The sequence below is a fragment of the Hibiscus syriacus genome, unplaced genomic scaffold (assembly GCF_006381635.1).
Source record: "Hibiscus syriacus cultivar Baekdansim isolate YM2019G1 unplaced genomic scaffold, ASM638163v2 tig00110462_pilon, whole genome shotgun sequence".
Classification (NCBI taxonomy): Eukaryota; Viridiplantae; Streptophyta; class Magnoliopsida; order Malvales; family Malvaceae; genus Hibiscus; species Hibiscus syriacus.
In genome coordinates, this window is record NW_024062747.1 from 1,945,604 (window position 1) to 1,960,341 (window position 14,738).

Sequence of the window (14,738 nt, forward strand, 5' to 3'; positions counted from 1 at the left end):
ATTAAGTAAGTACACAAATGGTGCCCGGAAGTGTTATTTTGTTGAGTCACACGACTACTAACAGTTACGAAATTATTCCTTGATTATAGAGTATTACTTTTTTGAGTCCTCCAATTATTAAAAGTTACAAAATGATCATTCGACATTCATATGTTTTAAACTTGTCATTCTCTATTAAAAATTTGACGACAGTGTGAGCTTGGACGTTAACCTGCTGACTGTGATATGATAAAATTTAATCTCAAAATTTCAAACGACTGTCAATGGAATAACGTCTAGCTCAGGCTGTCACTAATTTTTTTAATAAAAAATGACGAGTTTGAAACATATGAATAATCAGTAGATTATTTTCTAACTTTTAATAATTAGGAGACTCAACAAAGTAGCGGTCAATAATTGAGAGATTATTTATGTACTTTATCCTGTAATATATTATGAGATGGCTTTTATTAATAAATTTGTAGCTAATAATTATTTTGTTTATATTTTTGTTGAAGAAAAATAGTTGAATTAATTTTTTCCCTTGATTGAAGCAGGTTTTAGAAATCCGTCCTACTATCAAATGGGACAAAGGAAGAGCCCTAGAATTTTGTTGGAAGCATTAGGTGACCATTTACTAAATTTTCAACCTTTAAAAATTATTTTATTACCCACTAAATATTATAATAATTTTTCTTTTATTAATGTTTTAAATTCTTTAGGATATGTCAATCCACCAGATGATGTTTTATCTATTTATATTAGAGATGATAAAACAGACGAAAGATGCTTTTAAGGTATCTATAATTGTAATTAAATTAAAAAAACATTTCATATATTGTCATGTAAGATTAAATAGATTATTTATGAATTTATTATAATAAAATTATTAATAAAATAAAAAAGATATGTGATTGTATTTAAATATTATGTGTGCAATTAAAAAATAGGGTAAAGCACACAAATAGTCCATGACTATACGATACTATTTTGTTAAGTCCTCTAACTATTAAAAATTATAAAATGATCCTCCGATTATAAGGAGTTGATTTAAAAATATTAATAAAATAAAAAAGATATGTGATTGTATTTAAATATTATGTGTGCAATTAAAAAATAGGGTAAAGCACACAAATGGTCTCTGACTATACGATACTATTTTGTTAAGTCCTCTAACTATTAAAAGTTACAAAATGACCCCACGATTATAAGGAGATTTTTTTTGAGTCCATCGACTATTAAAAGTTACGAAAAATCATCCGACTATTCATTATGTTACAAACTCATCATTTTTTGTTAAAAAAATTAAAGGTCGTCTGAGCTGGACGTTAACATACTGAGATATGATAGTCGTTTGAGATTATGAGATTATGAGATTATATTTTATCATATCTCAATCAACATATTAACGTCCAACTCAAATTGCCATTAATTTTTTAACGAAAAAGTACGAGTTTGGAACATAATGAATAGTTGAGTGATCATTTTGTAATTTTTAATAGTCGAGAGACTCAACAAAGTAACTTCCTATAGCAAGCAATTTTATAACTTTTAATAATCGAAAGATTCAATAAAACAGTATATTATAGTAAGAGAATTATTTTTATACTTTACCCGATTAAGAAACATATTGAATGTTTTCCATCGAGTCAAGATTGTATTATTTTTTAAAGAAACTTTTTTACGCAAATCCAATTTTTAAGTTTTATAATTTATATTATAATAATTTTTTAAATCTATTTTTTTATTTTTAATATCTTTTTTTTTAATATGAGCAATTAGATTCAGTCCTTGGTTTATTAGTGCCAAGATTAACCGGTCTTACATCATTGTATAAAACGATGATTTGTTGAAAATTTGACAATTGAATTATTGATGATTATGACATACATACATGGGAGTCCAACGTAACTCATCGTTAAGTACCTGAATGATTGATGGTTATGACGTATATTGTTTACACGTGTACCAGTTTATTTCTCTTAAGAAAAAAATCATTGTGTTGCCAACGCTTACCAAAGCAGGATTTAATCAATGGTTACAATAATGATGTTTGTATTACGATCTACTGTATTACTATTTAAAATATGTTAACAAACTATTGATATATATTACACATCTTTTGTGTCGTTTTTTAATTTATATTTAGAGTTGACGATCAGTTCTCCTGGTGAACGGCGATCTGGTGGATGTCCATGTCTTTCAACATTACGGAACGTCCACAAGAATCACATGGCGCGGTCCTTGAGCCACAAATGCTCTCATGCTCTGAAAGTCCTCTTAATCTGTCGCCAACATCTATGGCAGAGCTTCCAGCTTGAATCATGTCTCCACAAAACCGACATGATCAAGCGAAGGGGCCAGCCCGAGGCTTAGTGTTGCACCTCTCCATATCAAATCAAAGTTAAGTTTTATCTAAAAGAAGTGCATAAAACCAACTAATCACTTCCATCAATTGGTCTAGTGAGATGACATATTAATTTTTTTAACAAGATCATGATTTGAATCTTGACGTTGTAAATGAAGCAAATTGGACTAAGATGGTCACTCTCGTAATATGGACTTCTACAATATCTGAATCATATTAACAATACCTCAATAATAATGCCCTAGTTAATTCAAATAAAAGTAAATTGAAATAAATTTACTACAAAAAGGAACGTGGCTTACCATGTCTTCCTTCTCAAGGACTACTCCACAAGGACACCTAAGTGGTTCATGAAACACTTTCATGTGCTTTTCCATCTCTCCTGATTGAAAAGCTTGCCCACATTTGTTGCAATGCACATGATTTTTGGCCTCATCCATCCTAAGAACTATTCCGCAACCAGCATGTGGACAAACAACATTATGTCTACTACGGTATGCTTCATGCAGCGCTATACTCCTACTGAGTATAAAATGCCTGCAATTTTGACACTCCACAGTATCCACCTCCAATGAAAACGAATGCATGGCTTGTTGACCCACCTTAAACTTGATGTTCTCTTGAACATGCAGCAATACCTCGTACTTGGTGGTTCCTTTGAATCCATAGACCGCAACGCTGTAAGTACCAGTACCCAAGTTATTATCTTTGGAAGTGAGGATCAAAGTCTTCGAAGCAATATCATGGGAAGACCATGCATGTTGGTGCCGGTTTGGGAATATTAGGGGATGTCTGGATACATAAAGGTCAGTATCTCCACCATTTGTCTCTGCATCTTATCTTAACCTCTATTTTGACATCATCAGAAACATTTTTTCCCATGTATCATCATCAATTGAGAACTCATAATACATGTAATTTCCCTCCTCAACCGATTCAGATTCTGATGCATCAAACACAAGTGGTTTTAGGACATACTGATCTATCCTCTCTGATTCAACACCGGGGTAGACAATATCCACCTCAATGTCAGTTTCCAAGACAGACATGCTTGAGGAGGGTTTCAGCACAAGAACACATAAACGATATAGGAATTCCCCATACTTAACTGTAAGAACATCATCTTGAGAAAGGGCAGCATGCTGACGAAGGCTTGTTTCAAGGATAGCCTTGTGATTTGGTAAGTCAGAAAAGCCTATTCCATCATGTTGAAGTTTAGTATATGTACCTTTTGGAAGTCGAACATAAGGACCCTCAACCAAGAGAACCTTTGGAGTGTCCACAGGGAACAAAATACTATATACATGGGGTGGAATCGCGACAGAACCTTCATCTGCAGTGAAATCCAAAACACCTGAATGAGTGGTCCTATTGTTTTCCTTTTCTCCACCCTTAGCATCTGAAGAACCCACTTGATGAACCAGCAACAACTGAAAGTACAGCGGTTCCTTGTCAAATGCACCTTGATTGGACAATTCTGTGAAACAGGATGGTGTCAATTTGATCTTATCTCCACTACCCTGAAAAGGTACAGCTTCTAAGACTTTATAAAACACTATTCCTCGTCCCGCAAGTAAACTTGCTTCCATATGCTGTTCAGCGTTGTAGGGATAAAGAAAGTAAAATATTAGAAATGGCATTACTAAACAGTAAATATACCAAAAAATATCATAATGCAAAATTATTCTACTCATTTTTTTAAGCATCTATGCAAGCAGCCAAAAACTAAAAGATGTCAAAATGCAAACTAATTTAACTCATGTTTAAATCATCTATGCAAGCTCTCTACACATACATTGCATGAAATCTTTTAATCATTATAAAAGTTCATACCTAAACCATGGTAGATCGGAATATAAAAACAGAATAGTTAAGTCAAGATATGTTTGAGAATTTAAACTTAAAATCTTCCAAAAATGTCATAATCCAAATTAGGGTTTATGGAAAAGACGAATACCTTTAAGCGGTGCAAAGAAGGCCGAAGCCTAAGAAGGAGGGTAGAGGTAAGAAATGCTAGGAGGGTACAAAGAATGCTACATATTACTAATACGGGTGGTTGCACAAACCAAATGAGCTAAACCTGGTTGTGGAATGACGAAGATTGCTCCTTACTATTGTGTAAGCCAAAGAATGATGGGCTTTCATATTCTTTTTTTTCCCAAAACCAACGCCAACATATAATCAGTTACAACATTATTTCCGTACTAAAAATTTGATAAAGATTCTTCTATTTCAGACCCAAGATTCTAGAAATTTCAAGTAAAGCGTTTGCCCTATCGAAATTTTGATGCGAATCCACATGATACATATGACTTCAATAAAGCAAAATTAACTAAATAATTCAACAACTCACCACATAAAACAGTTTCCATCTAATTGCCTAACAGAGACAATGAAATTTAATTCCAGATCAAAAAAGAATTACTCGAAAATTCAAACGACGGATCAAAAGATATATACGAAGAAACCCCAATAACATGAATTGGAACCGGAAAGCAAGGATAGGGGATAATACCTTGAGCTGAGCTTCAATGGCATCAAGCCTTCTGGATCTTTGAGCAGCTTCAATGGCATCTCGTTGATTCTTAGCCTCTTCTTTTGCTTTCCTCCCTCTAATTTCAACTTGGCCCTTTCCTTCCTCTCCCTCTCCCTCTGTTCTTTATCAAGCTTCTCCCTCGCTTTCCTTAGCTCGAAATCCATAACTCTAAAATATTTCCCTTAATCTCTTCCAAGTTAGATCGTAAATTATGGAATGAGTTTGCGTGTGCCTGGGATTTTCTTTGTTTTACAAAGATTGTTTGAAATTTGTGAAGTTTAATCAATTTATAAAGGAGTTGTAGAGTTGGATTCGGATTCGGATTCGGTTTTGATCGGGATTTCAGTCAAGGAGTAACCGAAGCGTAGAACTGTTTGGCTTTTTGGGCTTCTACATGAGTTCGAGAAAGGTCTGGGCCTTTCTTTCTTGATATTAAAGGTTTATAATTTTTAGTAGATCGAAATAATTATAAGATAATATTTATATATTTTTTTTTTCAAATTTATTATAAAATATATTACAGATATAACTATTCAAACGTAGATCATTTATAGAGAATAATATTTCTTTTTATAGAGAACAATATTTCTTTTTATTATTGACGTCAGTTAAGAGGTTCTAAAATTATAATATAAATATAACTAACATATATAATACTTTAAATATAATTATAAAAACATAAGTGGCTGGCATGTGGAAATGTACATAATTAAATACAATGATGGGAACAAAAAACATGGATGATCAAATGGAGTGTACATCCTTTGCATCCAAGATTTTCCAAATATTATCCAAAGCATCTTTGGCAGCTCTATTGAGCGCAATATCCTTCTTGTCTCTACATGAGCCTCTCCCTATGAATTGGTTGTCTACGAACACATCAAAACTCGTCTCTTCTCTCCATGAATCCACAAATTTCACCTTCAAATTCCTCTTCTGACACACCTCATACAATTGGGTCACCGGATGTATTTTTAGGGTTTCGGGTCTAATTATGGGCTCTAACAAATATTTGAATACCTAACATCCAAAACAAATTTCATTATTCATAAATAAATAATTTTACGTATTGAGAAAAAAAAACACTATTATCAATCGAAAATTCATGTTTAGCCGCTTTATATATATATGACAAAAAAATATTACTACATATACGTACCTTCCAAACAATATCAATGGAGGAATTGCTGTCAATGAAAACAGCACCAATTATGGATTCAACAAGGTCTGCTAATGCCTTTGGCACTTCAACCTGTCCATTTGAATGCAAAGGATATCGCCGTATTTTTTCAGAAAATTGTCGAATCTGTCGCCGTATAATTATTATCTTAATTAGTATCGGTTTTATTTAAGCAATAATTTTGATTATGCTATGCACTGATAAATAAAAAATTATAATAAAGAATGTTTATTAACTGCTCGTAAAATCGAACGTAATTAAAGTAAAATGGTGAATGTATTTTAATTAAACCTTTACAGAATATTTGAAAGTCAACTGAGCGAAAGTCTAAAACACCATTAACGTTGACCTTGCTTTGTTTTGGTATATTTTGTCTATAGAAACTATCATGGTATATCTTTCATCTGATCTGACCTAAATATAAACCCTAAAGGACAAAACGACTTACTTGTTCTTCAAGAAGAGGTTTCTTATGACGTAAAAACCGATGCAGACCGTGTTTAACGGCGACGCGAGCCAGCTTATCGGAATCGACATTAGCCGCCCTCAGTCTGGTCAAAGTCCCCGGCGACAAATTGGGGTATTCAAAGTACTGCTCTTTAGTAAACACCAGATTAAGAACGGAATCGCCGACGTACTCTAGCCGCTCGTTGGAGATGCTTTCGCCAAGAGAAGCATGCGTGAAAGCTTCTTCCAACAACTGTTTGTTCTTAAATTCATAGCCCAAGATGGTTTCCACTTCATCGAGACTCGGCGGCGTTGACGATTCTATAAATTTCCGGGTTGACTCAGGCGAGTCGTTCGTGTTTTCATTAACACGCAGCTCTTGTAGAGCACCCGTTGTTTCTTGCTCTAGGTTTTTCGTGGCTGTCATTGGAAAATACAAAAAAAAAATATTACGAGATTGAACTGTTGGTATGATTATTTATATAGAGAAACTTGAACGAAAAGAAACCATCTTGTCATATATATATATATACATATACTTATCACTACTAAATAAAATTACTTATCATTTAAAATTAATTATAAAATATTATTTTTAACTTTTTATGGATTACAAACTATTATATAAAAGAATTTTTAAAAGAAAAAATACACTTCTATCTATTGTACTTGTACAATTTTCTATTTTAACGAAATTAATAAAGAAGAATAACTTATATTGGAATGAACTCACCCACCAACAAAATCATGTAAACTCAAAAAAAAATTGAAGGACATAAATGCACTACTATGCATTCATCCATGTCTAATGCATCCTCTTAAATCAATTTCACTTCAATTAAATTACTTAAGAACAATGCTTCAATCCCCTTTAAAAACCCAAATAAATTTTTACTTTTTAAATATTTATTTAAAAATATAATTGGAGTTAAATTCAGTTAAGAGACTATAATATGGATGAATATAATATTGTTTGTCTTTAAAATTTAATGATTTGATATAATTTTAATTTTAATATAAGTAATTCACAATAATAAAACTATGTTAACGTTTTTATAATAATATTAGCTCGTTAAATATTTAATTTTAGTCCAATTAAACCTGTGAAATAAAATTAAATCCTTTAATTTGAGTATGAAAGTGATAGGATAACCGATAATGATTATTTTATTAAAAATTATCTTTCTTCACAATTAAGACTTCCTTTTTTAAGTTTAATTTTATAAGGTCATGCATTTGAAAAGGCTGCCAAAAATGCTTATAGCTGAATTTGTATTGATATATACAATAATATTTTTAGAAAATTGAAAAGATATTTAATTATATTTGTTTAGTTGTGCCGAAGGAATGGAAATGCTGCAAAGGACCACAAGCATATGAGCTCAGTTTGGTGTGTATTTGCATCAATATAGATATAGAGGGAGAGAGTGTTTGAACTTTGAAGCTTTTTTTTTTTTTAATTTTGTTTTATCTTTGTTTGAAGCTTTCTAATAAAGGCAGCAAAAAGGCATGGATAAATGCAGTATAAATGGATTAGAACATTAGAGATGCATCATTTTGATTTGACAATATGTATATTTACATTATTCAATATTTCTATATAATTTTCAATAATTTTTTTATTTTTTTATTATTAAATAGAGAGATATTATATTTTCAAAGTAAATATCGAGATTTAAATTCACACAAAATAAGATAACATAAACAATATTAATCACTCTATCAATTAATAAATTCTGTAAATATTATAGATCTAATTACGTCGTGGGGCTTAATTGGAGAGAATGAAAAGTGAGCGAGATGTGATTTATGCAATCCAAGTCACAGCAAGTTGGATGGATTGAAAAATAGAAATTACTTGTTTATTTTAAATTGATACGTTAATTGGATACATCGAGCATTTTGGGACGGCTGGTGTGTACAATGTCATGTGTGGAAGTACCGATGAAGCTTTCCATTACTTGTTCCCCAAGGACAACCAAATCTATGGTGCTACACATCTCTATCGCAGCCTTTATTAATAGCCTTTTCCTCTTTTATTTATTTTTATCTTATTCTAAATAAGTTAAAACCCTCCAACCAACAATTTTATTAAAATCAATTTTATTTATCCATCAAATCATCTTAGATCCTTAAATACTTCTTGGATCATTAGCTACGTATTTTTCTTTCAAAAATAGTATTTCTATAATGTTGCTTTCCATATAATAGTATCTTCATAAAAATTGAAGTCAAATAGTCATAGTAGACGATAATACGATTAGAGATGAATTGAACTCAAAAGAAAAAGACATAATGATTTGATATAAGTGAATGTTCGATTAATAATTGATTGATTTGGGAGTAGAAACGATGTAACAGGAAGAGGAACATGGGCGGCAAAAGATCGACAGTAGAGAGTCCAATTCAATGAAAAGATATATAAATATGATATTATTAATAAAATATTAGTTAACAGTTGCATGACAATTCCAAAATTAATAAGAAATGCCAACAGAGTGCCATGTCGCTAGAAAATAACTGAGGTAGAGAACTGAAAAAAAATGCAATGTTTAATGATTAAATTATTTTAAAAAAAAAATCTAATGACCGAAATAGAAATGAGAAGATACTTGGGTAGTAAAATCTATAATTTACCCCAAGTATAAAGCCAAATTCAAATAGAGTCGACTAACATCAGTAGTCATGGTATAATTTTAAAAAATATAAAAAGGCTTCTAACTGAGCTCTTTATTTAACGAATCAAATTTGAGTGAAACCAAGAAAAATTGACGAGTCAAATTATTCAGTTAATTTGCAGAGAGCAAGCAGAAACATAAAAGGCAGGTTCAAACGTTAGATATAACCACAGGGTGGGGGTGCACAGAGCAAAAAAGACATCTATCATAACACCAATGCTTGCAGAAACTGATAATAACAAACATGGCACATGTACAGAGTTTACTACATTTCAAGCTATATTTAAAGTCTCCCACTTACAATTACTCATTGGGTCATACAGAATCTACAATGCAAATAGTACTCATGAAAACTCTATTCTACCAGGAACTAAGTGTAGACATGTCAATTGTGATCTTAAACGGACTCAACTCGATTTGACTAGGAAAAAAGTAACAACCAGAACCCAAAAATGATCCAGACTCACAATGATCCAAATTCAAAATGATCCCATAACTTTAAAACTAAAATGACCTAACCAGTCTAACTGATAGGTATGATTGTATACGGGCATGCAAGTAGGAAAAACAGAAGCAGGCTTTATCCACATGGCAATTGTAAGGAAACTGCAACTAAAATGTCTTCTAAAATAAATCTCCGAGTGGATCCCCCCATATGCTTCTAGCATACAAAGGAATAAGTAAACAGTCAAGGATCAAGAAGGCTTTACAAAATCAGGGGTGAGTGGAAGTGTACAAGATTGCCCTTGTACCGTGCCCAAAATAAAATGTGCAGTCTACTTAACCAACCTAAATTGTCACTATCTACCAATCATACAACCAAAATCAGCCATTGCAATGTCTTTATAATGCAATCAGAACAAGAAAACAACTTTGAGTTAGTTAACCAAAACAAGAAAAATATTAACAAATTATCAGGACAACAATGGGAAGACTCTAAACACGGCAAATAAAGATATTAATGTTTATATAAAAGATCATAAAACCAACCAAATGTAAAACCAAATACTCATTTAAACAAAAAAATCCATGGCATTAATAAAGAAGTAGCATAATCTTTATAAAGCATTGATAGTGCTATTAAAATAAAGGCATTTTAACAAATCAAAAAGATACCCAGAATGGGCCATATGAAACAGATTTAGTCACCCTTTTTCCTAAATGAGCACCCTTCGGTAAGTCTAGCTTTGCCACCAGTTGGTTGGCATAGAACTGTCTGGCAATTACCACACACTACCACAGTTTGAGAGTGGCTAAATACAGTTGTGCTGCAAAAAAAAAGTATAAACCCAGAATTTAATATACGAAATACAACTTACAAAGGTAAATCTAAAATCCAATGTAAACGTACATGTTGAAGCAGCCTTGACATTTAACATCCTTTGGAAGAGAGAACAACAGAACGAAAAAAAAACGTTAATATACCATATAGACTAAATTGTTGACATGGAAATGAAGAGAGAAAGGTCAGATAACTTACCATGAAGAATGAATTGGGAGACTGAACGAGACGCTTGAGTTTGTGCTTCTTCTTCTCGATCTCCGCTGGGGGATTCAACAAATCTATATCGTTTTGGAGAACCTAAAATCATAACAAAACACAAACAACAATAACAACCCAAATCCAGATGTTATCGGTTCAAACATAAGAAAAAAACAATGAATTAACGAGAGAGGAATTGCAGAAAATGTATAACGTTAAGTACAAGATGAAAAAGATGAAGGGAGATTTACCATGTTGGGGATGTGGTGACGGATGTGGCGCTGGGACTTCGAAATTGAAGCTGCGGAGTGAGGAGCTTTTTCAAGAGACGGAGCGCTTTCAAAGGATTTTAGGGTTTTGATAGTTAGAGGCTAGGAGTGTTTTTATTTTTTATTTGGGCAAATTACTTTAAATACCATCAACTTTGAGCGTAGATTCGTTTATACTATTAAAATTTTAACACTAATGTTTGTTTTTAAGTACAATTATATTACTTCGACGTTAATAACTTAATAAGATGACGTCGTTGTTGACGTAGTTATCTCATTAAACGATCTTTTTAACACGATTATTTTAATATTTAAAAAAACTAAAAAAAATTATTTTATTGATGAAAAAAATACTTTTTATATTAGTTGAACCATAAATCTTTAAGAATTAATGTTAAACACCCAACCTTAAACTAACTTAAAAACTAACTTGTTATATTCGTAACAAAACTAAAATATATGTTAAATAGCGTTTGGATTAATATCGTCTATTTAATATTAGTTTTATAATTTAATTAAGTAGTCAGAATCATTCAAATTCAGAGTTTCTTTTATTTTTTTCCTCTAAAATAACCTAGCACTACTCTTTCCTTTGCTATTAATGGACTTCAGTTCTTCAACATTTGCTTAACTTTTCCTTGTCATCATTAATCTTTCCTTCTTCTCCCTAGAATTTCACCAATTCTTTCCACCTGTACTCTTGGGGAAGAAAGGAGTGTTTCTTGTAGGTCTATAACTCCTAATCTTAGAAAATATAAAAGAATAAAGATAAATAATTTAGTTAACCAATCAAATATACTTACTATTATTTATATAAATTTTAATAAAAAAGTTCATGTAGTTTTAATTAATTCGTTTAATTGTATCTTATCATATTATTTATTTTATTTTGTATTTTTTGTGTGTATACATGTATAAATTTTCATGGGGCATCGGTTGTAATCTCATAAATATAAAAAATAGAAAATAAGGAAAAAGTTGGAAGGTTTTGCCGGCCGTAAGGATCCCACTCTAACCCCTTCTCTTTTACATTTCAACATCGCATCATTTAGGACAAGAAAAAAATTCTTAACTTTTCTATAAAACAACTACTTTTTAAAACCAAAACAAGTCTGTGTGTTGGCTTTTGGTCAGTGTACAATAAGTTTCATATATATATATATATTATTCAAGGTTCGACTCTATTTATAATATATAATGCATATTCTAAGAAAAATTCATTATTTATTACAAAAATAATCCATGAACAACTGAAATAATTATTTATTATTTGAAAGGTATAATTATGAACAAGATTTATATAAAATAAAGATATCTACAAAAATGTTCAAAGCATAATTATGATATAGAGTGACGGCCTTTGAAAAGTCTGTACAAATCGTATGATTCAAAGTCTCAAATACTGAAACTCCAATATCCATGCATTTATAGTGTCTACACTGTGCAATGGTCAAGCCTTTTATAGTTTTCCTACAAATATAATAATCGAGTGCGTGGGTGTAAAAACATTGACCTTGATTCATGATCTAGACCAACCCAAGATGCTCTGATTAATAAACTTTTTCAATTGTCAATTGGTCATAATCTAAAAGCAAGATTTGGATTTTAAAAATACATATAAAATTATATCTAAACCTTATGATTTATGTTGGAATAAATTATATTTGACGGCGAACGTTTTTCTTTCCTTCAAGTTCTTACATATTAGGTCGGGTTATGTCGATTTCTGGTTTCCTTGTCCCCGTCTCATATGCTTGATCCCTCGCTGTCCATTCTTGCATTTCACCGTGACAAAGTCTTCCGGTCTAAGATCACACACACATATATATAGTAATAGTATGGCTAAATGCTACATGAGCCTAAAACTACCTTTCCATATTCTCAAGGAAAATATGAAACGCATTCAACTTTGGCACATCCCTGTGATTCTAATCCTTGTTTTGAATCACCGAAGAAACGTGGTAACATTCGAATCATCGGGAAGAGGAACCGTACAAGCTGGCCGACGGGTTTTTCGTCCACGGTTTAGGGGCCAAGCGCGGAGGCAGTTCAAGGAGAAACAAGAGTTCCGACAGGTTCAAACCCACTGCACAACAGGTGATTATGGTTATAGGCAAGAAGACCCCAACTCAAGGTTGATCAGATAACACGTATGAGCTTTGCAATTCCAGCATCTTCTCTTGTGCTATATTAACATAAATTTAAGGTGATTTATACATATTGTATAGAAGGTAGTAAAGATAAATCGAGGGCCGACGGAATCGAACTTTCTCTTATAAAATTTTAAGGTTTTTTTATTTGTTATTAATAATTTATTTTACTTTATGAAACTTTATACATGTACTATCCTAATATAAATGCGTACATCACTAAAAGTTAGGAAGAATGAATGATCGACCGTTTATATATATCTATATCGTCATCTTCATCTTTTGTTGGTAAATGTATGCAAATTTGATTTTAAATTTAAAATTCGTAAATAGATTTTGCAACGGGGCAAAAGCTCATAAATTATCATTTGAAATGATCCGCTCTTGTTTTTCTTTCAAGAGACTCAAAGTGTATGTTTCGAGGGAGTGAGTTGGGCGGTTTCTCCTAACTCGCTGACTCGGTTCTAATGACAGTTTAATTGCGCAACAACCATGTCATTAAGTTCGGATAACATATCTCTACAACAATGGAATGTAAGCCATTGGGCCATTATTGACCGTTCACATTTATTGCTTCTGCATCTTATTTATTAAGCTTACTTTTATTTTAATTTTAGTCTAGTTATATTTTGACCCTTCAACTTAAAAAAAATCATTTATTAAGGTTTCTTACGGAATTGTCAAAGAAAAAGATGTGTTAACAACACTCCTCCCCATTATTATTAATTAAAAAAAATGAAAGCCATCAATTTTTTAGATTACACAAAATGACTAGTTCACATGATCAAATTAAGATAATTTTCTTGGAATGCAACTAAAAATTAAGAAGAAAGTTGTTGATTGGACCAAATAGGATATAACAGTGATAATCAATTTAACTCTCTTTATTTGAATAGGGAATTGTAGTGATAAAAAATTAATATTGGTCGTTTTAAAGTACTATCTCTATAAGAAGGTAAAATAAAAGAGAATAATGATGAGATTTAGTTGAGGTCATATTCCTTCTCTCGGTCTCAATTGAAAAATTTTATAATGAATGTTAGAACTGTTGTTAGGTGTAAGAATATGGTTATTATTCATAAGTTAACAGATTAAATAGCTATAACTAGCTGACGAAAAAATATGTCAATAAATTTTAATTTTTTGAAGAATTGTTAAATATTCAAAGTAGTTCCTCCGAAGATGTTTCCTTTATGTCTTGTGGAGTTCTCAAGTTGTTATAAATATAAAGATGTTGATACGATCCTTTAAAATTTCTCTAATACAAAATTGTTGTGCGGAAGATATTTTAATGGAGTATAATATTTGTCCTTTTAATTCAGAGAATACCATGTAATGTGTATGAGCAGTCATGTAAATAGTACCCCTTAGACTTTATTTGCCTGTTTCTGTAAACCAATGGTGGTTTTGATGGATACGGAGATATCCCATTGAAGGGTCTCAGCGAAACCATCATCATGGTTCCACAAAACAAAATGAAACTTCTAAAATTATCTGTTTTTTTAAATATCATCAATCCTTTCAAAATGGAACGGGCAAGTGTAAATTGCCATGGGACGGTCAAGTTGATCAGATGGTTTACATTGAGGAAGGGGAAGTAAGGGTCGTCCCTGAAGGTAGTGATCGTTCATGCAATTTGTTGCTGGGG

At 31.6% G+C, this 14,738-nt stretch overlaps 2 protein-coding genes and 1 pseudogene across 2 annotated transcripts; all 3 read right to left on the bottom strand.

Moving 5' to 3' along the window:
- Positions 1-2,084: 2,084 nt before the first annotated feature.
- On the bottom strand, positions 2,085-5,190 carry LOC120126977 (annotated as a pseudogene).
- Positions 5,191-5,627: 437 nt separating this feature from the next.
- LOC120126842 (ribonuclease 3-like protein 3) lies at positions 5,628-6,937 on the bottom strand. Its single transcript, XM_039144911.1, has 3 exons — positions 6,512-6,937; positions 6,043-6,189; positions 5,628-5,903 (listed from the first exon to the last, which is right to left on the bottom strand). Exons 1-3 carry the CDS (start codon positions 6,935-6,937, stop codon positions 5,628-5,630), a joined length of 849 nt encoding a protein of 282 aa, XP_039000842.1.
- Positions 6,938-10,138: 3,201 nt separating this feature from the next.
- Positions 10,139-11,038, bottom strand: LOC120126760 (40S ribosomal protein S27-2-like). The gene is made up of 4 exons (XM_039144857.1): positions 10,923-11,038; positions 10,669-10,770; positions 10,540-10,568; positions 10,139-10,456 (listed from the first exon to the last, which is right to left on the bottom strand). Exons 1-4 carry the CDS (start codon positions 10,923-10,925, stop codon positions 10,330-10,332), a joined length of 261 nt encoding a protein of 86 aa, XP_039000788.1. The 5' UTR covers positions 10,926-11,038; the 3' UTR covers positions 10,139-10,329.
- Positions 11,039-14,738: the final 3,700 nt, after the last annotated feature.

Excerpts from the sequence above, each read along its gene's own strand:
- LOC120126760 (XM_039144857.1), bottom strand. Across the intron at positions 10,569-10,668 it reads CTCCCAATTCATTCTTCATG|GATGTTAAATGTCAAGGCTG; the intron begins GTAAGTTATCTG and ends TCTCTTCCAAAG. Across the intron at positions 10,457-10,539 it reads TGTCAAGGCTGCTTCAACAT|CACAACTGTATTTAGCCACT; the intron begins GTACGTTTACAT and ends TTTTTTTTGCAG.
- LOC120126842 (XM_039144911.1), bottom strand. The coding sequence starts at position 6,937 with ATGACAGCCACGAAAAACCTAGAGCAAGAAACAACGGGTGCTCTACAA. Across the intron at positions 6,190-6,511 it reads AACCTCTTCTTGAAGAACAA|ATTCGACAATTTTCTGAAAA; the intron begins GTAAGTCGTTTT and ends ATACGGCGACAG. Across the intron at positions 5,904-6,042 it reads CCATTGATATTGTTTGGAAG|GTATTCAAATATTTGTTAGA; the intron begins GTACGTATATGT and ends TTTGGATGTTAG.